General features: G+C 36.4%; 3 protein-coding genes across 4 annotated transcripts; 1 reads left to right on the top strand and 2 right to left on the bottom strand.

Annotated features, from left to right (window-relative positions):
• The first annotated feature begins 1,456 nt into the window (after positions 1 to 1,456).
• On the top strand, positions 1,457 to 4,265 carry LOC113095962 (kelch domain-containing protein 7A-like). Its single transcript, XM_026261331.1, has one exon. The coding sequence runs from the start codon at positions 1,800 to 1,802 to the stop codon at positions 4,071 to 4,073; it is 2,274 nt and encodes a 757-aa protein (XP_026117116.1). The 5' UTR covers positions 1,457 to 1,799; the 3' UTR covers positions 4,074 to 4,265.
• Positions 4,139 to 10,181, bottom strand: LOC113095963 (uncharacterized protein C1orf158-like). The gene is made up of 4 exons (XM_026261332.1): positions 9,885 to 10,181; positions 8,669 to 8,779; positions 7,347 to 7,518; positions 4,139 to 6,450 (listed from the first exon to the last, which is right to left on the bottom strand). Exons 1-4 carry the CDS (start codon positions 9,948 to 9,950, stop codon positions 6,194 to 6,196), a joined length of 606 nt encoding a protein of 201 aa, XP_026117117.1. The 5' UTR covers positions 9,951 to 10,181; the 3' UTR covers positions 4,139 to 6,193.
• A 1,859-nt stretch (positions 10,182 to 12,040) lies between these two features.
• LOC113095961 (arylacetamide deacetylase-like 3) lies at positions 12,041 to 15,246 on the bottom strand. Of its 2 annotated transcripts, none has more exons than XM_026261329.1 (4): positions 15,020 to 15,246; positions 13,662 to 13,887; positions 13,519 to 13,582; positions 12,041 to 13,429 (listed from the first exon to the last, which is right to left on the bottom strand). In XM_026261329.1, exons 1-4 carry the CDS (start codon positions 15,242 to 15,244, stop codon positions 12,646 to 12,648), a joined length of 1,299 nt encoding a protein of 432 aa, XP_026117114.1. In that variant the 5' UTR covers positions 15,245 to 15,246; the 3' UTR covers positions 12,041 to 12,645. The 2 variants fall into 2 exon arrangements, with proteins under 2 accessions (XP_026117114.1, XP_026117115.1); XM_026261330.1 differs by lacking the exon at positions 15,020 to 15,246 and adding an exon at positions 13,967 to 14,579 and having other exon boundaries at positions 13,662 to 13,828.
• Positions 15,247 to 21,612: the final 6,366 nt, after the last annotated feature.

The following is a 21,612-nucleotide window of genomic DNA, read 5'->3' as shown; positions in this document are numbered from 1 at the left end:
CTAAAGCCTAGATGGGAGATGTGGATCTATGGGCTTAATAAAATCAAGAAAATAGGCCCCTTGCCATTTCAGGTCACATTTCACAGACTCAAAGGGAAAATGATGAGCAATTATGAACTGTTATATATATATATATATATATATATATATATATATATATATATATATATATATATATATATATATATATATATATATATATATATATATATATATATATACACGCACACACACACAGAGCCATGTTATAAACTGTCTATCTATTCTGCATGAAAACTCGTTCCCATGCTTTTTAAAATGTCTTCAGATTTCACCCTTGATATACTTATTTAATGACTTTAATAATAAAGTGTGCTTGCAGATTTTGCCAGTGATCAGTAACCTGAAGTGTAGAAAACCTAATTATATCAGTGCCAAAATAGCCTGTTATCTTATCTAAAGGCAATAGTGGTGATTTACTTTGTTTGGATCCCCTGGAAAATTAAATGTAGTCTATAATGTCTCTAAATATGTTTAGCTTGCATTAGTTGTGCTGTATAGCAAAGGAAATAGCTCAATTGAGTGCTAAGTGATTTTTTTTTTTTTTTTGGCATAGACCCTCTATAGCAAAGCTAAAGTCCATCTGGATTAGTTTGGTCTGACTTTAACTTGTTACTTTGACACTCACCATGAGTTTCAGTCTATTATGAATTTCGTAATTATTTTTCCACAGTATGTTTCCAAATACATTGTTTCTCCAAATCCAAACTCTTCACTTGACACATGTAAGGAGGGGCAGAGGGGTAGTAGACCTTTGTGACACATCTGTCAATTATTCAGGAGTAAGCATGCTTGCTGGTTTAGGTTTCCTCAGTGCAGCTATAAGACAGCTATCACATTGCAAAACAATGTCTGTGTCAAAAAAAGAAACCATTCAGCAAAGTGTTTATGGCTGTTCTGATAATTTTCTCTGATGGTAAGTCAATCAAATTACAGCTGTTAGCCTTACAAGGTTATGACATCTTACATTTAAAACAGTGTTCTTTTTTAAGGCTATGCAAATAATGCCTTTGGCAAATGCAAAGCTACCTCATATCATCTCTCAAAGCCTTGCTAATCAACAACAATGTTGTCATGCATTCATGGGAAAGAACTTTGATCCTCAGCATTTACTGTGCAAACAGCAGCATCCTGTTCATATAATCTTATGTTTGTAATTTATATAGTCTATCAGCCATTTCTCCGCCTCTTAAGTAAATTACTTTCACCATTCTCAACAGCTGTGTTTGCAATAGCCAGGGTATGTTAGCTGTTTTCATAGTTAAATAGACATCTCATCGATTAAAACTAAATAATCTGGCAGAAACACATAGTCATTTTTTCATTCGTAATGAAATGTGCATGTCTTGTTTTGTTTAGTAAGTTTGTGCTTTCTCTGCACTGGAAAAATGTCACCTGTGTGTAAGCTAATTTGCTACAAATCTTAGTTATATAGAAAATAAATATACGTCAATAAAATGTTAGTTTTTTGAGGAAACTAAAGGGTTATATAACCTCCAAATCCCTGGTGTCATGTGTTTTCATAGTGATCACCTGCACCAGGTGGAATGATACTGGTCCCCGCCCTCTGAGAACACAGGATGCAAATGCTCTTGTTGTACATATCAGGTTTTTAGTCATCCTGTGGGAGAAGAGACAGCTGACAGTGTGCTTCTGCTCGCAGATACTAAACTACAAACTACACAGGCTGGAATACGCTAGGGAAGAGGCTTCAAATAAAACCCAATGTCCAGTGTACCACTATAGATTTCGCTACAGAGATGCCACTTGCTGAATTGCTTGGAATGCACTTTGACATGCAGCTCCTAGGCAAACTGACTCTATCGGTGGCCACCATTATATTTGTCTCCTTGGTTTTCAGATTCTACAACTCCAGGGCACGAAACAGACGGCAGAGTCGTGAAAGCATTCAACAAAGGGATGTGCAAGCAACCCGAGGAAGCTACAGTGCCTGCAATACTGAGCAAGAACCACAGAGCAAAGCTGCAAAGGAGGAGTCTGACAGAGAAAATCATTTTCAAGAATCTTCAGAGAAACCCTTGCAAGAAAGCCTTAAAAATGCCAATTCTGCCTTGAAAATGGGGCAGCCTGAAACTACGGGCTTGGACAGTTGTGTAAAGGAGGAACCTGCAGGTAAAGGCAACATAATTGAGGATATAATTGAGGCAAAGAGTGGAAAACCAAAGTTGACCTTACAACTTCCTGGTGTGACCGAAACAGGTCCAGGAATTCCAAGTGGTCGCCGATCCCCAGTTCTAATGAAGAAGCTAGAAGGTGCCACAGGTGTTGGCAGGCAGTTGAGGCAGGATGTTGGTCACCAGGGTATGTTCTCAAGTTTTCAGTCAAAGGCAGAAATCAAAGTAGAGAACGCTGACCTAATCTTGGATGGGCCAGGGAGTTGTAAAAAGGGCATCCATGGAAAGATCTATGAGTACTATGTGGAGTCCTCATCACATTTCATCTCAGATTTAAGCCCCACCCGGTCTGTCAGTCCAGTCTATGGTCAAAACGGAAATAGCACTTCACAATCATTGGATTTACCTGGCTTTAAAGACAGCTCCCGATCGCCAAGTCCACACCCGCCTAGTTTCATAATTAGAGATCTTGAAATTGCCCCACGAATTTCTAATGAGCCTCCCTCAACATTCAAACCAGAGACTGAGAGGTACAGCAAGCAAGCAGTCATCCGTCAGGACAGCTATCTTACTGCTGCTAGTGACTCAGAGCTTCCAATCCCCTTGCCTACACAAAGGACTTTGACACCTCACAGCTGTTCTCCAGCACAACCCAATGACATCCCTTCAAGCCCATTAGACTCTGATATAGCAAACCTGGAAATGCCAGAGGAACCTCAAGTCAAAACGGTTGCCGGAGCAAAATTCCTACACTTTCCAGAGAACATGGGGAATGCAGAACTCGAGATTCTAGTAGGGAAGCTTGATTTAGGCAACTGCTTGGAGGCTTTAACACTTGCTAAAAAACACGGTCACACTGCCCTTCAGCAAGCTGCTCTCCGTGTCATGTCTGATAATTACCTTGAGGTCCTCAGAGACCCAGGCCTCTTTGGCTGGCTGAAAGCGGGGGAGCGTGATCATATCCAAACACAACGCATGAGAGGAAGGAAGTGGTTAGTGGTCGCAGATATGGATTCCCCGGATTGGAGTAGACGTCCGTCACAGTCTATGTATTTAGAGTCTGAATCAGTTAAGTCATCCAGTATTTACTACTACGATGATTATAAGGACACGTGGCACCTTCACACCCACATTCCCCAGGAAGTGTTATCTAAAGGTTGTGCCATGTGCACCATGGATAATTATCTATTTATCGCTGTGGGTTTCCAAGGCTCAAACCGTGAAGCGACCCCTTCAAAGAAAGTGTACTGTTACAACCCAGTGACTTCAATTTGGAGTGAAATAAGCCCCATGAATGAGGCAAGGCCTCACTGCAAACTCGTGGCACTGCAGGGCCATCTTTATGCAATTGGAGGTGAATGCCTATCAACAGTTGAGCGCTACGACCCCAGGACAAACCGATGGACCTTTGTGGCACCTCTTCCTAATGAGACATTCGCCGTAGCTCACAAGGCCACAGCCTGCAATGGTGAACTGTTTGTTGCAGGGGGCACGTTGAGATACACCCTCTTGCGCTATAATCCCAAGACCAACACATGGCGAGAGAGCATGACTGTGGGCAGTAAGGACAAGACCACAGAAATGGTGGCGGTGAAGAACTTCCTGTACCGTTTTGACGTCAGTCCCCTGGGCATCAGTGTGTATCGTTTTCACGCAGTGGCCCGACTATGGTACGAATGCTCTTCATTACGCCTCCCACATTGCACAGCCTTTCAGTGTGTGACTATGGACAATATTATCTACTGTGTGAGCCGTCAGTTTACCTTGAGGTTCCTTGCAGATGAGGTATCGCCGAGCTTTGTTGCACAGGATTTGAAAGTGCTATCTCCGGCTAAAGGTATTTTGTTTCCGTTTGTCCTTGTGCTTCCCGACAGAACCACTCAACAAACTTGTGTTTAAAAAAATGTCAGATCTTTCAAGTAAAAGGTTGTCTGGTCAGAACAAACACTCGAGACCATATTATGCACATGTTCAAGGAATGTACCTTTTCTTAATTAGTGGCAATTGAGATTAAATATCAAGGCTATTACATCCAATTATTGTACAGCTAGATCACAATTACACAGCACTTACTGATAAATAAATCTGCTGTCAAAGTGGATGCTATTTGTACGTTTAGGCCTTCAAACCACTCTGATGTCTAAAATCAACCTTTAAATCCTGGAAACGTCTTGTGCAAGTGCTTAAAATGTTTCAGTAAATATACCATTTTTGAAAACACTGTGTGGATAATGTTAACCAATCAATACTGCGTGTAGAATAAAGCCGAACTGCAGTTGTAGAGCTGGCATCATAAACAAAATATGAATTGCTGCCATTAGTACAGTTTATATATGCTCTCTAATTATACTCAAAGCTTTTTTTCTTTCCTTTTTGCATATTTGGAGCTGTTTCTCTGCATATCACACAATTAATCTTACATGAAAGCAGCAGATTTTTTTATATAAAATGCAAATCTATTTGTCATATTATATTTTGCAAAAAATATTTTTAAAAAGCATGACATTTCCACAAATTTTGTCATCTTGCTACAAGAATGCGATTCCTTTCAGGTCAGTGGTTCTACTAGTGAAGATTCTCTAATTTCTCCAAGCATTTTATTTTAACACTGTGTGGTTCTTTGCAAAAACTATTTAACATCACATGAGCACTTTGGGGAGCCCAGCAGAAACATTTCTTCACTTTGTGTATTCCATTAAACAATATAGAGAGAACTAATGACTTAATGGGGGTAAGGATATAAGAATCTAATGTTTTTTTTCTCTTCATGTAACTTTTCTCTCTATCTTCTGGAGAACAGGGAATAAAATTCTCATCTATTATAAGTGAGTCTTGGTTCTTGTGTTAGACTTTAATATATAATGAGTTCTGACAAAATGTGTGTTTGCAGCAAGAGGCATTTGTGTGACCAGGATCTTAATTAAAAGCAAAACAATCACATAATCAATTTATGTTAATGAAAGTATACAATCACCGTGACAATCGCTTATGCATATGCGATCAAAGAAAACAGGCAATGCAGAGGAGTGTGTGCTGTGATGCAATTCCCTGTGATGTATCATTTATCTCCATGTGTAACTCTAGCACCATCATGTGGGGGAGATCTTGAGGTCTGATGGAATCTCAAAAGAACTAATTCGGCACACAAAAAGTCAGTGACACAAGTGCAAAAAGACACAGAGCTGGAATGTTCCAAAGGCTAACAGAGGAACACAGTGGGATAAAATCTACACGGCAGGAGAGGTGTGAACAGATGGTTATATGTAAAATATAGTGCCCAATTCCTTGTAATTAAACACTTTGATTCAACATAATTAAACACATAATGGGATGGGAGTTATGAAAGTCCCCTTAAAGTATGCCAATGAATGACTCGGCTATCTGAACTAGCACCGTGGTCTAAATGAACTGTTGATTCAATGCTATTTTAGTGCAATGTACATGACATATCATTAAAAAAAATATGTGTTTTTTTTTTTTTTTTTTTTTTGAAAACACTGTTTTCTCTCTCACTCACTAATGTGACCTGCAGATAAACACCAACTTGTAGTAAACATGGAAAGAACACAGGCTGACTGATGGATTTACCTGTAAAGCTCAAATATTTATAGACTATTATTATTTCAGTGGGGTTTAAAAGTTTTAGACCGTGTGAAGTCAGAAGAGCTCTAATCATGCTGGACAACATGATCATCAGGTTTTACACACTGGAGTTCATGCAGCTCAAGTACTGCTGTCAGTTGCTGCTTTTCCCTTTAAATAAAATGCTGATAATATGATATAATATAAAACTAATGCATTAAATGGTAAAAGTATTTGGACTAGTGATATTAGACTTTTTGACAACATTGCAGTTTATATATTTTATTTGACTTTCTGCAAACACAGTGGACTGCTCCTGTTCCTTTTGTTTTATGTGCTATTGATCAGTAAAACAAGGTATGCCAAGCCCTCTCCCCAGGCTGAGGCCAGTATGTGTGGTACTGGAGGGCTGAAGGTGTTGAAACAAGGGGCAAGGGTCACAGCAAGCTAGCTGGATTAGTGGAGACCTGCCTGCAGGGTCTGTGTTTCAGTGCCAGGTTCTCGTTGCTGTGCTTGGCAGGGTGCTGACTGCTGGAGAAGCGCTTGGGCATGCTGACGTGACGAGAATAACAGAAGGCACTGATGGGGTGCAGAGGGTATGAAGCCCTATACTCACTTAGTGTGGGCACAACTGCCCGCTGTTGTTCCATACGAGCCCGCAAGGATTCTGCCAAGCCGAAATTAGTAGGAGGGCCTGCGTGTAAGAAACAGAGGGAGGCAGAGAAAGAGGAACAATGAGAGACATCACAAAAGGAACATGTTCAAATAGACGGTGTGGAGTTTCTGTGCCACTAGCATTGCAACAGTAAAGAGCAATACTGATAAGACCGCAGAGGGAACTGGGTTATTATCATTAACAAAAACTATTAACACATTTTTGTTAGTTTTAAATAAAGCTGTAAATATTATATGAAAAATATAAATGATGATTAGAAAACTAAAAATTGTGCTGAAGCTCTAGAATTACTAGAATGAATTATAAATATGAATAAAGAATAAGAACATTCCAAAATCAGCCTATGAATGGCTTACTTGTAATTTTTTTACACTAGAAAAAAATGTATTAGCATTAAATGAAGTTAACTCAAAAAAACTGAGAAAAAAAAAAACTACTTCTGATTAAAAAATATCTGTTTATCAATCAGGCATTGCTACATTTCTAATAAGCTTGCATGAGAACAGAGGCCGTTTTGAGTGATTTACCATGTTTTCCTCATTCAAAGCTATGATATGAATCGTAAGAATTATTAATTTCTTTGTCTTTTTTATCATAAAACAGAAATTAAATCATATTGGTATTGAACAATATAACAGTGAGTAAATTATGACAATTTAAATTTTTGAGTGAACTATTCATTTAAATCACCCACCGGCAAATAACAGACAACAATTTCTCATTCACGTTTGCTGCAGTCATTTTCTGGCTGTGCTCAAATAAAATAATAAATAAAGACACTTTTTATGGACAATAAAAGCCAATGGGTTCATATAACTGATATCCATAATTATTTACAGGGATGTTCTCCATCATTAATAAATGCAGACTTAATTGCGTTAAAACCCATCTGGAGTCAAGGGAATGCTTAATACCTTGGATTGGGTGATCTGACCTCTCTGGGACCCCAGTCAGTTTGAAAGAGTTCCAGGAGTGCAGTGCGGGCAGAGAGGAGGCCTGCCGCCCGTACGACTCATCATAGAGTGTCACCAGACAGTGGGAGGAGGGGACGTCATGATGAGAAAATAACTGCCTTAAGGGAAGACCCTAAAGCATGGATTAAACCCACAGACATGGTTTATCAGACCAGGGAAGGACAGAATGGATCATTCACATTGCACAACTGAACATACATGGCTTATAATATGGCTTGATAGTTTTATATATATAAATATAAACTAAGAGCGTGTAAGAGGCATAAACTTTTGTTGGTGACAGAGCTTGTTTTTTTCTGCAATAATCCAAAGGTCTATGGAAAACCCCCTTTTTTTTGAGGGAACCAGAGTGATGCTAACTTCCAGGTTGGCCTAGAAAAATACACTGCAGCTCTCTATTATACTATACATGAAAGTCACCAAATAAAAAAGATATATATTTTATCATTATTATTATCTTTTTTTTTCTTTTTTTGTGAGCAATTGTTTTCAATAGCTAGAAGCCATATATTATTTTTAAAAATAGCCTCCAAATTAAATACTGTGCCAATATTACAGTAATATGTATTAATGTTAATAAGTATTGTTTTTTTTTTGTTTTTTGTTTTATAAGTCCACATTTTCTCTACAATCAATAAAGCAGATCTAAAATACAACACTATACCGTATTTTCCGGACTATAAGTCTGGTCCTGCGACTTATAGTCAGGTGCGACTTATTTATCAAAATTAATTTGACATGAACCAGGAGAAATGAACCAAGAGAAACATTACCGTCTACAGCCGCCAGAGGGCGCTCTATGCTGCCAGAGATGCTGCTCAGTCCTGTAGCCTACACTTAGCAGCATAGAGCGCCCTCTCACGGCTGTAAATGGTAATGTTTTCTCTTGGTTCTTGGTTCTAAATAAATGCGACTTATAGTCCGAAAAATACCGTATATATTAGCATGCTAAGAATTGTTTCCTTCAATACCCACTGTTTTTGCAACTTAGTTTAAAAGTCAAAACTCATTTTCATTTTTAAATACTTGAAGAGATTAGAAAACAATGAAGTATTGTTTTGACAATTGACAAAGTAGGCCTATTGACAAATATTCTTTTATTAGTTTTTACAATGAAAGATCAGAACTCCAAGAAGATGCATAAGGAGTTTAATAACATGTTTCACATCTATGTATGCCTGTCGTCCATTATCAAAACCTAACATGATTTGCTCACTGGTGTGTTTGATGTTCGTGCGTGAATTGATGAGTGTGTCCCAAACCTCTGAGCTGCGAAGAGGCCTTTTGCACATGACAACATTGGGCCTGTGTGACCTGTGGGGCGTGTAGTCCACCCTGTAGCTGCTGTTTGCTGTCTTGCAATCCCTAGTGAACTGTCTCACCACACACACACACATATAAGAAAGACAGAAACACTCAGCAAACAAATGCCATGCTCAGCAGAGCTTGCGGTCCATTATTGATCGCAGATGTACTCTCTCAGGTCTGTTTCTGACTAGGGGACTGCAGAATGACTTGCATCAATCCCATTTGTCTGCCTCCAGTCTGTGCTGACCTCGTTGATCAGCAGTGATAATCACTTTTGCATAGAACTGCACTCCGTTCAGGGTATAAACAAGTACTTAAGCAGTGTGTTAATTACTCAAAACAAGAGCCATTAGGAACTGTGCCTAAATAATAATCACCAATATATGTTAGAAGCTAAAAACACATTTTTAATGCAATATTGAAATAAATCAGCAACTCTGAATTCAATATTGTTGGATATTGTTGAAATATTCACAACATTATTAAAAAAGTAAATACCATGGTTTATATGTCGATCGGTTGTGTGTGAAATTTGTTTCAAAATCAATCAGTAATATTTGTGAAATAAAAAACATTTTACATTTACATTTATTCATTTAGCAGACGCTTTTACCAAAGCGACTTACAAATGAGGACAGTGGAAGCAATAAAACAAAAAACAAAAAGAGCAATGATATATGAGTGCTATAACAAGCATGGGCTTTTAAATAATATAATAAATAAAAACAAAACGGATAGAATAAAAAAAAGAATAGAGCAAGCTAGTGTTAGAGGTCTTCACACACACTGACACACACACAATTGCATAATAAATGAAAAGAAAACAGAATACAAAAAGATTAGAAAGGTAGGTAGAATTTTTTAAGAATAGAATTAGAATAATGAGTGTTAAAGTTAGAGGGTCAAATAAAAAAAGAGATGGGTTTTAAGCACTGATCTATAATAGTGGTTTTAAGCCGATTCCTGAAGACACTTTTCTGTCGAAATCACAACAAACCAAATCATAAAACAACTTTTGTTATGCGAAATCACGAAAAAAAGTAAAGTCGTGATAACGCTAAAACAACTTTGATGTCGAGATCACAAGTCTAGAAATCCACACAACTCGATAATTTTTGTGAATTCAAAATAAGGCTACATTTATACTGATATAGTCACACATATACCTACATGTAATCTCTCCTCCGCCCAGTTACCAATGAGTACTTTGTCGCTGTATTTGCCAAGTTGACTCATCCTTAAAGCAGCAGAGCAGTTTACGCAGGTGATCGTCTAGAAGCTCTGTTTCCATGGATACACCAAAACGGAAGTGAGCATCGCCTTTTTGCAAGTAAATAATCATTATTATTATTGTTGTTCGTTGTTCGTTGTTGTTGTTGTTATTCAAATGCTGTCTAGATGCTGGTGAAGTGGGTCCGGAAGAGCTCTAATGTTCTGAAGTCCTCAAAGTCTGTCTCACTAGCTGTGCAATATTTTTTTTACTGACAGACGACGTTTTTCCTAATTTATCCACGGTCAGTTAAACATTCCTTACGAGCCTGCACTGAGTCCCAACGAAAATTAACCATGGTTTTACCAAAAAAAAAAAAAAAAAAAAAAAAAATTGGTTAGGGTACATGGGGGTTAAAGGCGCCTTTGATATTTACTTCATTTAAACCACAACGTGGCGTAGCACTTTCCAATACTTTCTTCAAGATGCACATGTATTTTTGTTCGATCCTTGACCCGAATTTATATGCTTACTTGATCTGTATATTAATGTTGTAGATTTAAGCAGCAAATTAAAATCGTTAAAATGAATGTATATATTTCGAGACACATTTCTTCTTTATGATTTTCAGTTTTAATTAAAGCAACTGTTTATATATATATATATATATATATATATATATATATATATATATATATATATATATATATATATATATATATATATATATATATGTTGGGACTAAAGGCAGTAATTTACATGATAATTAATAGATGGCTGACTATTTCCTTTATTTTTTTTACATGGTTAGATTAAGATAGTAAATAGCATATTATGTTGGTTGTCCATTTTAGAGATAATCACCATGCTTAGAACGAAACCATCATATTTAAAAATATGAAATTAATCATATCATATAATAAAATATAATTTGTTGTTACTACTGTAAATATTTATACAATTATTATTGGATCTCCTTCAGTACTTTCTGAATCTTTACTTATGAAAAGTTTACTTATTAAATATATTTGTATATATATTAACATTTTAATGAAAGTATACTTACTGAAATAAAATTATTTTATTTTTCAAAATAAGCAGAAAATTGTAAATATATATATATATATATATATATATATATATATATATATATATATATTTAGCTGATTTGTATCAACAACGTGTGCCTTTTACTCCATGCTGGTGAGCCTTTACACAAAATAAATAACTTGACTGATTTATTTTCACAGTAAATCTGTTGCTCCATTAATGTTCAATACAATGTATATATTTTTTCTGCAATAATAAATTTTAGGCACAGTGAATGGCACATTTGTTCTTAAGGTGGGCCTTTAGCGCCATTGTACTAGTTAAACCATGCATGTTAACCACAAATTAACCATGGTTTTGCTACATTAACTAGTTTAACTGTGTATTTGTAGTAAAACTGTGGTTATACAAATGGTTATCAATATGCCAAAAAATCAACAACAACGAAAAAAAACACATGGTTACTAATATGATTCGTAATGTAATGTAGTTTTTAACCACGAATTCCACTATCAAAACTTGTTTATTAAAAAAATAGTCAAAAGTCAAATTAATATGAACAGATTGGTTTAATAAAGCATTAACAATCAGCTCACAGCAGGCCTGTCTTTAAAGATTTGTCAATTATTGTTAAAAATCCATTTAAAATAGTGGAGGTTTTAATTCTTTAACCCGAATATTACCCTCTATGAGAGCAGCTGCAAGAAAGAAGGTTCATCAGATTCCTTTAAATTCACCATGCAAATGACTTACACTCTCAATGATGATAATTAGCACCAAAGGAAAGACTGCAGTCTCCTACAAATGAGGCTGTACAAGGGAAGTGCGATGTGGGAGGAATTTTAAGTGTCACACACTGGAATATCAATCATGATTCAATTGACAAATTTAGCATTGTTTGTACATTACAAACACAGTTTAACACATCAGTCAAAACAATCAAATATATATATATATATATATATATATATATATATATATATATATATATATATATATATATATATATATATATATATATATATATATATATATATATATATATATATAAAATAATCTTTCTTGCTATTATTCGCAGAATATTGCTGAATGACAATGATTCTTTAAGGAAAAAATCAGTAAAGATCTTTTTTTAGCAGCCTCATTTCTAGAATTATTTTTCTATTCTTTTTTCCTATAGGTACTTTTAACATATTTAATTAGCCATGAAACAAACCAACCAGCTACGAGGTGAATCACAACATTACAAACCTTGATTTTTTTATGCAAAAACAAAAAGTATTTGAAAATTATACAAAAAAGAACTACAATCCCATGATGCATTGTGAATTATAGACTATGATTTAAAGATGTTGTTCAACGAAGTTCAACGTATTGATATTGATATTGGTATTGAGTTATTATATGAATAACTTTAACTTAGAGTTTAGATCATCTGTTGAGAAGAAACTCTAAATTAATTTAATCAATTGAAATTCAAACATTCTATCAAATTCCTCAATTTTGTAGAATTATCATTCTTGCTTTACCTGGTTGCCAGTCTCTGTATTTTTTGGCAAATCTTTAACAACCTTATAACTCTTCTTTAAAACAAATGGGAAAGTGATCGGATTGCTATATTTCTTACAGGCTATGTTCCAAGCCATTCTGACAAATCTTCTGACTTCTCAGTCAGAGAGTCCTTATATATCTTACAATGCTGTCCATACCCCTTTGAGAAGATTGAAATGTCAACCAGCCCTGGTTGAAGAAACTGATGATCCCGTGGAAGCCATCAGATAGATGCTCCCACGTGACTTCCACTCCTGCATCCTTCAGTCGCTTGCGGAACAGAATGCCATCATCCCTCAGCACATCGAACTCACAGGTCAAGATGAAGGTGGGTGGCGCAAGGCTAATAACATCATCCTCGGCTAGTAAAGGGGAGATCTCTGGATCCAGCCCTTGTTTGATGATGTGATAGACATCACGGTCATGGCTTGGAATAACCTGCGGACTTCTTGCTCCTTTTCTAAACTGAGGTGGAAGATTATCTGGATCCAGCCATTTCTTAAAGCGAAGTTTTAGCTCGACAGGAACATGCTTGCCTTCCAGAATCTGCTGGCTCACAGAAGTATTCCCATTGAGGTACTGTAAGAAATAGAACGCCGCTCTGCCTCTGAACAATATGGGCACAGAGTGGTTCTGCTGGTATGAGGGCAGGTGGAAATCTGCCATCTGTAGTGCTGGGTAGATGAGAACCTGGGCACAGGGAGATGGCAGATGACAATCCGGTGTCTTTGACAGCCTCTGGCAGAGAGCGGCTGCCAGGTTCGCCCCTGCACTGTCCCCACCAACTGCCACCCTGTGAGGGTCCACCTCGAAATCGGTTGCCGCTGTTGACAGGAAATGGCGAGTCACGACCTCACAGTCGTCCAGGTGGGCAGGGTACCTGTGCTCGGGGGCCAGACGGTAACTAAACATGGCAAACAGGAGGGAAAATTAAACCAGCCAAAACAGAACTTGATTTATTAAAAAAAATGAGTATGCTGAAAGTCAGCTAACCCAACAGAAACAACTATGGTGTCACTCTCCAGAGATATATACTGACAAACTTCATCGTAATCATCTGTGAAAGAACAAAACATGAACATTTTTTAAATTATCAATACAAAAGTATTGCAACAGTTTCTTTGAGTTTACATTACCAATGCAGCCAAACATCCATCCACCACCATGAAAGTACACCAGGCCCCTTTTTTTCTCTCCCGAGGCAGTTTTAGGCTCATACACCCTCACTGGAACTCCACTGAAGGTCAAGTCCTTAATACGAAGGCCGGGGGACACTGGCTTTTTGCTGGCCATGATAAAGCATCTACAGCATCGTATAAAGTTAATCTGATGGCACAGCCCCAATCGCCCCAAAATTTGTCCCTAAAAGTGGTTTCAATAGAAAAAAAAAAAAAAAAAAAAAAAACTTGTTACCAGTGATTGGCCAATTTATAATACTCACCGTGCCATTAAATGTGCCACTCAGGGGTAACAAAGTCCACTCTGCCATTTGAATTATTTACTCATATTCCGAGATAAGAGGAACAGCTCATATCTCTTTATCATGCCTTGGAATGAATATCAAGCTAGTGGCTACAGAACAACACTCTATTAAACTCGCTATACTCAGTTTTAATACATTATACATCACTGAAGAGTTATTAAATTACTGAGGTGGACTTTGTATTGAGCACTGTTGTGTTATTAAACAATCCTTTGTGCTTAAACATTCAGAATATAAAACAGAATCACAGTACAATTTCCAGAGGTGGACAAAGTACACAAATATATTACTTGAGAGTAAAACTGCATATAGTGCTGATCAAATATCACTCTATTACAAGTTAAAGTTGTAAAGATTTTTACTTTACACAGACTTTTACTTATAAAATACTTGCTTTTAAATGTTCTTAAGTACTAAAAGTAAATTTCCTTGTTTTATGTCAACGGACTGTTTTATTATTGTCCTAATTATTGTTGTATGTTGCAATACCTTATGATTCTGAAGCTACTAATGAATACACTGACTAGCCTGTATTATCTTTTGAATAAAGAGCTTTTAGAATGTTAAAAACCTATAAAAGTGAAACAAGTGAGTTGATTTAAAAAAAAAAAAAAAAAAGAAAAACACAAAAGCCGATTGGTAGTGATCTCACACAGCTCCTGCAGTGTGTGTGGTGTTTGCACAACTATGTAGCCATTCATCCACATTTGAACCAAGTAAAAGTTATAGATTTGCAGAAAAAAATTATACTCAAGTAAATTACAGATTCGCAAAAAAGTGTACTTAAGTACAATACTCAAGTAAGTGTACTTCATTACTGTCCACCTCTGACCATTTCACTGGATATTCTCATTTTCAGTGGATAATGTGAAAACCCTTTGAAATATTAGACATATATGGCTAAGCTTTACTCTTTTTTTTAGTCTGAAGTAGAAATGAGAATTGAGCAGGAAATCAACCAAGATGATTGAATTTGCCAGTGAACACAACACAAAATGCATGAACACTCACCACAACACTTATACCCACATAAACGCAATGAATCATGCGTAGTTTCCCAGGATTAGCGACTCCAGGAGGGATATTTAAATTTCTCAGCTCTAAATACACTGGGGCAACTACCAATAAACAACAAGCAGCAAAAAAAGCTGCACATACAAAGAGCAGAATTGCAATTCCAGTGTGCATGGCTGCTCCAGCGTGCTGCATGCACAGCAAAAAGTGTACAAAATACATGTTCCCTCCCCTTTATAGTGGAGGTACAAGGTCAAGTAGTGCCAGGGTTGCCAAGTCCCCACAAGTTTCACACAGAACTAGATCAAGTATTGATTTTTACAGTGTCATCAGAAACAAGGTAACTGTGAGTAACAGCCCTAGTAAAAACATTATTGAAATGCACACATTTATACAATAAGTAAATGTAACGTCTGACCAGAGTATACTATATGAAATCTTCCAACCCTGACTAATGCCCACTGGATAGGTTCTAACTAACCAGATAACACATAAACTAATTAGTAATATCAACAATGCACATGAAAATATGCTGGCTGAATGTTTACATAAGAGATAATTGATGGTGGCACGGCTTTAGAGAAGACAAAACACTGCTTATTCATCAACTGTAAACTCAGTTCCTTTAATCCTATTACTATGCAAATACACGTGATACAACTATCTCCTATGACTAGCAATGTTTGCGCTATGGCCTGATAATTATTCAGTGAACTTTCACTTTTGATCTATAGATGGCAGTAACACTCTAACAGAAAAGAGAAAGCCTTTTTGTCCAGCATCACCATGCTGTTATATTTCTACAGCAAAATGTGCAAAATAAAATAAAACCCTTACAATCATATAAAAACACAGAATAATGTTTCTACAATATAGTGCAATATCGTAAATCTGTATTTTTGGGCCTGTTTTTGATCAACAGATTGAGAAATGGACAAATTTAAATTAAACATGCTATTTCTCCCCACCACACAACCATTAAGCCTTCTCTGAAGGTTGCTGGGCCATTACTAAGAGGCGCATCATAGCACAAAGCAGTCTTTGTGAGGCTGAATTTTGACCCAGTCCGGTCTGAGCAGCCCTCCATTCAGCTTTTAAGCAGTAGAAGCAGGGGCTAGGCCAAAAATCACAGTCTGGAATCTCCACAACGGCTCCTGGGTTTACTGCATGAGTTTAAGAGCCATTTACAAAGGTCTCCATGTTCTGGAAGTGCACTGGTCTACAGGAATCCTTCTGTTACCCGTGACATTAACTTGGAACTTGATTTTGTCCTTTATTCACACCGTACACATTTTGTTGGTTGTTGTTGTTTACTTGTAGTTTAGGATGATTGTGCATAGGTGTGTGGTCAAACTGTAAATGCAAAAACAGTTCACAATTAATATTTAGCAATGTTTCACATATCACACGTTTGTTAGGCATTATCACATGTGATACAATATGGATATCTGGAAAAATCTCCCTTGTCACAGACTTACGATAAACTTTGCTTACTAACTAAATACAACATTGCACAAATATTTCCACAAGTAACAAAATAAACAACATATGTCTACACAAACAGAAAACACAAGTGTATAATATTAATCGTTTAGGTGCTAATCGCAAATAGCTACATAGCAATATCAATAACCTCAGAGTACATAAACAACAGAAACATTACTCACCAAGCTGGAAATATGTAGTTTAAATCATACTTTCATGTGAAATCGTTAGAAGTTCAACAAGTAAGGAATAATTGACTGTGGGGCATTGAATTATTGTTTTCTATTTTTATTTTTATTATTTTTTTCAAGTCCAAAAAAATCTCCAGCAGGCGATAAATAAAGTATATGAACAATGCATTGCTTACTGACATAGCATTTATTACAGTATACTATTCTGCCTTATTATGTGATAAAAACTTATAGTATATAAACAAATCATTATTATTTGTTATTGTCCAGCAGTTATATATTTCTAAGCCGGTTAAAAGCTAGAAATTAGAGACAAATTTAAGTTGCCTATAGTATCCACTACCAGTCAAAAGTTTTTAAACAGTAAGCTTGTTAATATTTTTTTTAAAGAAGTCTCTTCTGTTTACCAAGCCTGCATTTATTTGATCCAAGTACTGCAAAACAGTGAAATTTAGATTTTTCTTTTTTTACTAACCTATTTAATATAGCTGTTTTCAAATTGAATATATTTCAAAATTTAATTCATTGAGATTTCAAAGCTGTTTTTTTTTTTTTTTGCATCATTACTCCAGCCACACGATCCTTCAGAAACAATTCTGATATACTGATTTGCTGCTAAAAATTTTTTTTATTATGATAATGTTGAAAACAGCTGAGTAGAATTTTTTGAGGTATATTTGATGAATAGACACTTCAGAAGAGCAGCATTTATCTGAAATAGAAATATCTTGTAAAATGATGTCTTTATCATCACTTTTGATCAATTTAAAGAATCCTTGCTAAATAAAAGTATTAATTTCTATATATTTTATTTTTATTTTATATATATATATATATATATATATATATATATATATATATATATATATATATATATATATATATATATATATATATATATATATACACACACATACACATACTGACTAAGCTTTTGAATGATATACTGTATAATGTTGCAAAAGCTTTTTATTTCATAAATGCTGAAAAAAAATTACTCATCTGTTTAATATATTGATAATCAGCAAATCAGCATATTAAGTATGATTTCTGATTAATGTGACACTGAAGACTGGAGGGATGATGCTGAAAATTCACCTTTGATCACAGGAATACATTACATTTAAAATAATGTGTAATTTTTGTCTCCCTTACTTCTGAAAAGATGGCTACGCCCCTGCCCACAATCATTTGTACCCATTCCATTTCATGAAAATAAACTGATGAATAATGAGTCAGTACTAAGATTGTCTGAATTTATTATAGTATTTAGTATTTGTATTTATTATACTATACTATACTTATTATTTAATATACTAAGACAAAAATAATGTTTTCGGACATGAAAGGATGGATGTTATCTTTTGTTTTGGTGTAAATTATGTACTTAAAAGGTTAGTTCACCCAAATAGCAAAATTATGTCATTAATAACTTACCCTCATGTTGTTCCAAACCCGTAAGACCTCCGTTTATCTTTGGAACACAGTTAAAGATATTTTAGATTTAGTCCGAGAGCTCTCAGTCTCTCGTGAACGAGTCAGTCTATTGTTCGTTATCTGGCTCGGCTCTGTGTTCATCTTCAGTTCTCTCTTCACAGCAGTTCAGTCAGTGTACTGTTTGAGTGCATGAATTACTCTGGGATAATTGGTTTATTTTAACTCAGACGGAGTGTCAGCCACATTAAAAAAGTTAACAGCTTAAGTCATTTGTGGATTAATGTGTACTGGAGACGCAAACCATTTAAAATGATTCAGTTCGATTTGGTGAACTGGTTCAAAAAGATCTGGTTACATCGAATGATTCATTCGCGAACGGGATATCACAAACTGCTTTTTTTTTAACTCTCTCTCACAACAGACACGGAAGAGAAGACAATAAAGTCGTAGTTTTTGCTATTTTTGGACCAAATGTATTTTCGATGCTTCAAAAAAATCTAACGGACCCTCTGATGTCACATGGACTACTTTGATGTTTTTCTTGCCTTTCTGGACATGGACAGTATACCGTACACACAGCTTCAATGGATGGACTGAGAGTTCTCGGACTAAATTTAAAACATCTTAAACTGTGTCCCAAAGATAAACGGAGGTCTTACTGGTTTGGAACAACATGAGGGTAAGTTATTAATGACATAATTTAGCTATTTGTGTGAACTAACCCTTTAAAGGTGCAGTGTGTAGATTTTAGCGACATCTTGCGGTGAGGTTGCGAATTGCATCCAATGACTCAGTCCCCCGCTCATCCCACCCTTTAGAGAAGCTACGGTGGCCGACACAGGTAAAGATGTTGTTGGTAAAGACAGCAGAGAGCAATGAGAATTCTTTACAAGGTAAATTATGTAATTATATTTATTCAATAAATCAAATGTTAATGAATTGTTCATCGTGTCAGTGTTTTATTAGCAAGAACAACAAAGTTACAAAACGCGCTCTGTAGAGCAGTTTGTCCCATTTTTATTTTGTATAGTATTTTAAAATATAACGCCAGTACGCCGTATTAAGTTAATTGCCTGCGAGCTTCTCCTCCTGTCTGTACGGTAATGCGACAGAGAGTCGAGTGGTTATGATGCAATCGTTAGCCTATTTTTACAAAAACTGTTTCTACGGGGCCATAATGTAACATAGGAGGTAATGGAGCCCTTTATACATTGTCGTGTATATTAGAAATAAATAATTGATAAATGGAGTCTTTAAACGCTTCATATGTAAAGTTATCCGCTGTCAAAGTGACGCCAAAATGAATGGGAGGTCAATGGGACGCTAACGCAAGTGAAGTTCTGCTACAAGATGGTGGCACCTGGCCGACTTCAACTTCCGGTCGACTTCCTTACCGCCTGAATAATTCAAGCTACATGAAGACTGTAGACGACTGTGATTGCATTAATAGAACACACAGTAATATAAAGTATTTTTCAAAAATAAGTATTATTATTTTATTTTTTTGTGCCGTGATGGTGAGGGCTGGAACATATGTAGCCACGTGCACTTACTAGACTGTCTCATTCTAGCATTTAATAACTGAGAAGGACTCTAGCCTACAAGACTCTTAAGGACTGAACTAGCCTCGGTTGGATTTAGCCTACTGTTTGAGAAGCACCCAGTGACGTAGACATGTGGGGGCGTGTTTAAATAAGCGTTTTAGGGGGACGTGGACAAGTCTGTTTGAGTTTGAGACTTAAGTCTTTGCAACTTTAGGGATCATGTCTATTCATGAACAGCTTGTAACACTCCAAAGAGAAAGGAAACCTTGAAATCGCATCAAATGACCCTTTTGTTTTAGTTGGCAGCATCAGAGCTTGGTGTTTCGTCTGTGAACAAATCTATGTATGAGTTGATCGTACAGAACACATAAAGTTTTGTTGTCTTAGTATGGCCAAGTCAAAAGACACTCTTGAACATAAACAAACTTAACTGAATTATCTTTATTTACGAGGATCTGCGAACCTACTGAACAGTGTGTTTCATCATTAATTCACAACAAGAGGAGTAAATGAAAATAAGAATCAAAGAATCTGAAATGTGTCAAATTGACTAAGCATACACAATTCAAATTACGTAAGTCCATTATTAAAAACCAGCCTCCATAAACTCATTTATTTAAAGTCATGCTGGCAAAATATAGGAAAATGCAATAAGACTGCCTTATCATTTGTGGAAAAGGGCAGATATACATAAGCAAATTTATTAATAAATGATAACATGACATTTCCTTTTCGGCGTTGTGTGTGTGTGTGTGTGTGATGCGTCATTCGAACCAGCATAAATGTGCGCTGAACGAATCGTTTTATTAATCCGATTCGAAAGATTTTAATCACTTGAATAAATCAAAATCCCGACTGCTAGTTAAGCACAGGTTGAAAGGCAACGAAATTGCCTGTGGCACCACTTCTGGGGGAGGGGACTTAGCCGTCATAAAGTAACCCTCATGCCAACGTTTTATAAAAAAGCAGTACTTCTGTCAGTCCTCCAGCTGTCAGTCGAGATAAATGGTCTCTTTAAAACCCTTATCAGACTCGAGATATCGTCATAGTTGGATTCTGGCCCCTGTCAGTAGCGACAGGACTCCGTCTCCGGTCCAAAAGCAACAGCGAACACTTGTCCCAGCAAGAACTCCGTGGATACAGAGTTTGTGTGGAATAAAGGTGCGCAAAATGACAGATATTCCGCCGGGGCGCACGTAAACTGCGTTGGATTGTGGTAGATAGATGCATAACACCCTGTGTAGTCTCCGTCAACTTTGCAAAATAAGGCGAATTGCCTTATCCACTCCTATAAAATAGGAGTGAAGGTGATCGCTCCGAGCAAGGATTCAATTGGTTCAGTAACTGTTACAGGCGAGAACCGAGATAAGCTGACACTGAGCCGAAGTGAAATGGACCTGAAGGCGCTGGGCTGCGTGGTGGTCTTACCTATTCAGATCCTCTACTACATTGTGAAGGCGACCGTGTGCTGGTTCTTACCGAGCAGGCGGAGAGATCTGACCGGAGATGTGGTGCTTATTACGGGTGGCGGACGGGGCATCGGCCGTCACCTGGCTAAAGAGTTCGCCGTACGTGGAGCTAAAAAGGTAAACATAATACATCATTAATCTTGGTTAAAGCTATATCTTGGTCATACTGCGTAATATTTCAATTTAACTTTTTTTTGTGTAGTGTTCCTATAGCCCCTAGTTTGAATACCAGGTGGTCTCCCTCCGTCTTTCTCTTTCTAATTGCTAACTATAAGTGATAGGCTACATCAAAACTATCAGTCAAATGGTTCAAAGTTTCATAACACCATACATAGCGCTATTGGCATATAAAACAATAGTATCGAAATAACTGCTTTTAATATAACAATAATGTAGCTATATACAATGATGCAACGTTACTATAAGAAATCTATATTTATAATCCATGTCAGTTTTACTTTTTT

This window comes from Carassius auratus, unplaced genomic scaffold (genome assembly GCF_003368295.1).
Source record: "Carassius auratus strain Wakin unplaced genomic scaffold, ASM336829v1 scaf_tig00215811, whole genome shotgun sequence".
NCBI lineage: Eukaryota > Metazoa > Chordata > Actinopteri > Cypriniformes > Cyprinidae > Carassius > Carassius auratus.
The sequence above is the reverse complement of the archived record's forward strand: the minus strand, read 5'-3'. Positions and strand labels throughout refer to the sequence as shown.

Excerpts from the sequence above, each read along its gene's own strand:
- LOC113095961 (XM_026261329.1), bottom strand. The coding sequence starts at position 15,244 with ATGTATTTTGTACACTTTTTGCTGTGCATGCAGCACGCTGGAGCAGCC. Across the intron at positions 13,583-13,661 it reads ATGGATGTTTGGCTGCATTG|ATGATTACGATGAAGTTTGT; the intron begins GTAATGTAAACT and ends GTTCTTTCACAG. Across the intron at positions 13,430-13,518 it reads ACCATAGTTGTTTCTGTTGG|TTACCGTCTGGCCCCCGAGC; the intron begins GTTAGCTGACTT and ends TGCCATGTTTAG.
- LOC113095963 (XM_026261332.1), bottom strand. The coding sequence starts at position 9,950 with ATGAGTCAACTTGGCAAATACAGCGACAAAGTACTCATTGGTAACTGG. Across the intron at positions 8,780-9,884 it reads GGGCGGAGGAGAGATTACAT|TTCACTAGGGATTGCAAGAC; the intron begins GTAGGTATATGT and ends GTGGTGAGACAG. Across the intron at positions 7,519-8,668 it reads GGCCTCTTCGCAGCTCAGAG|GGTCTTCCCTTAAGGCAGTT; the intron begins GTTTGGGACACA and ends TCCATGCTTTAG.
- LOC113095962 (XM_026261331.1), top strand. The coding sequence starts at position 1,800 with ATGCCACTTGCTGAATTGCTTGGAATGCACTTTGACATGCAGCTCCTA.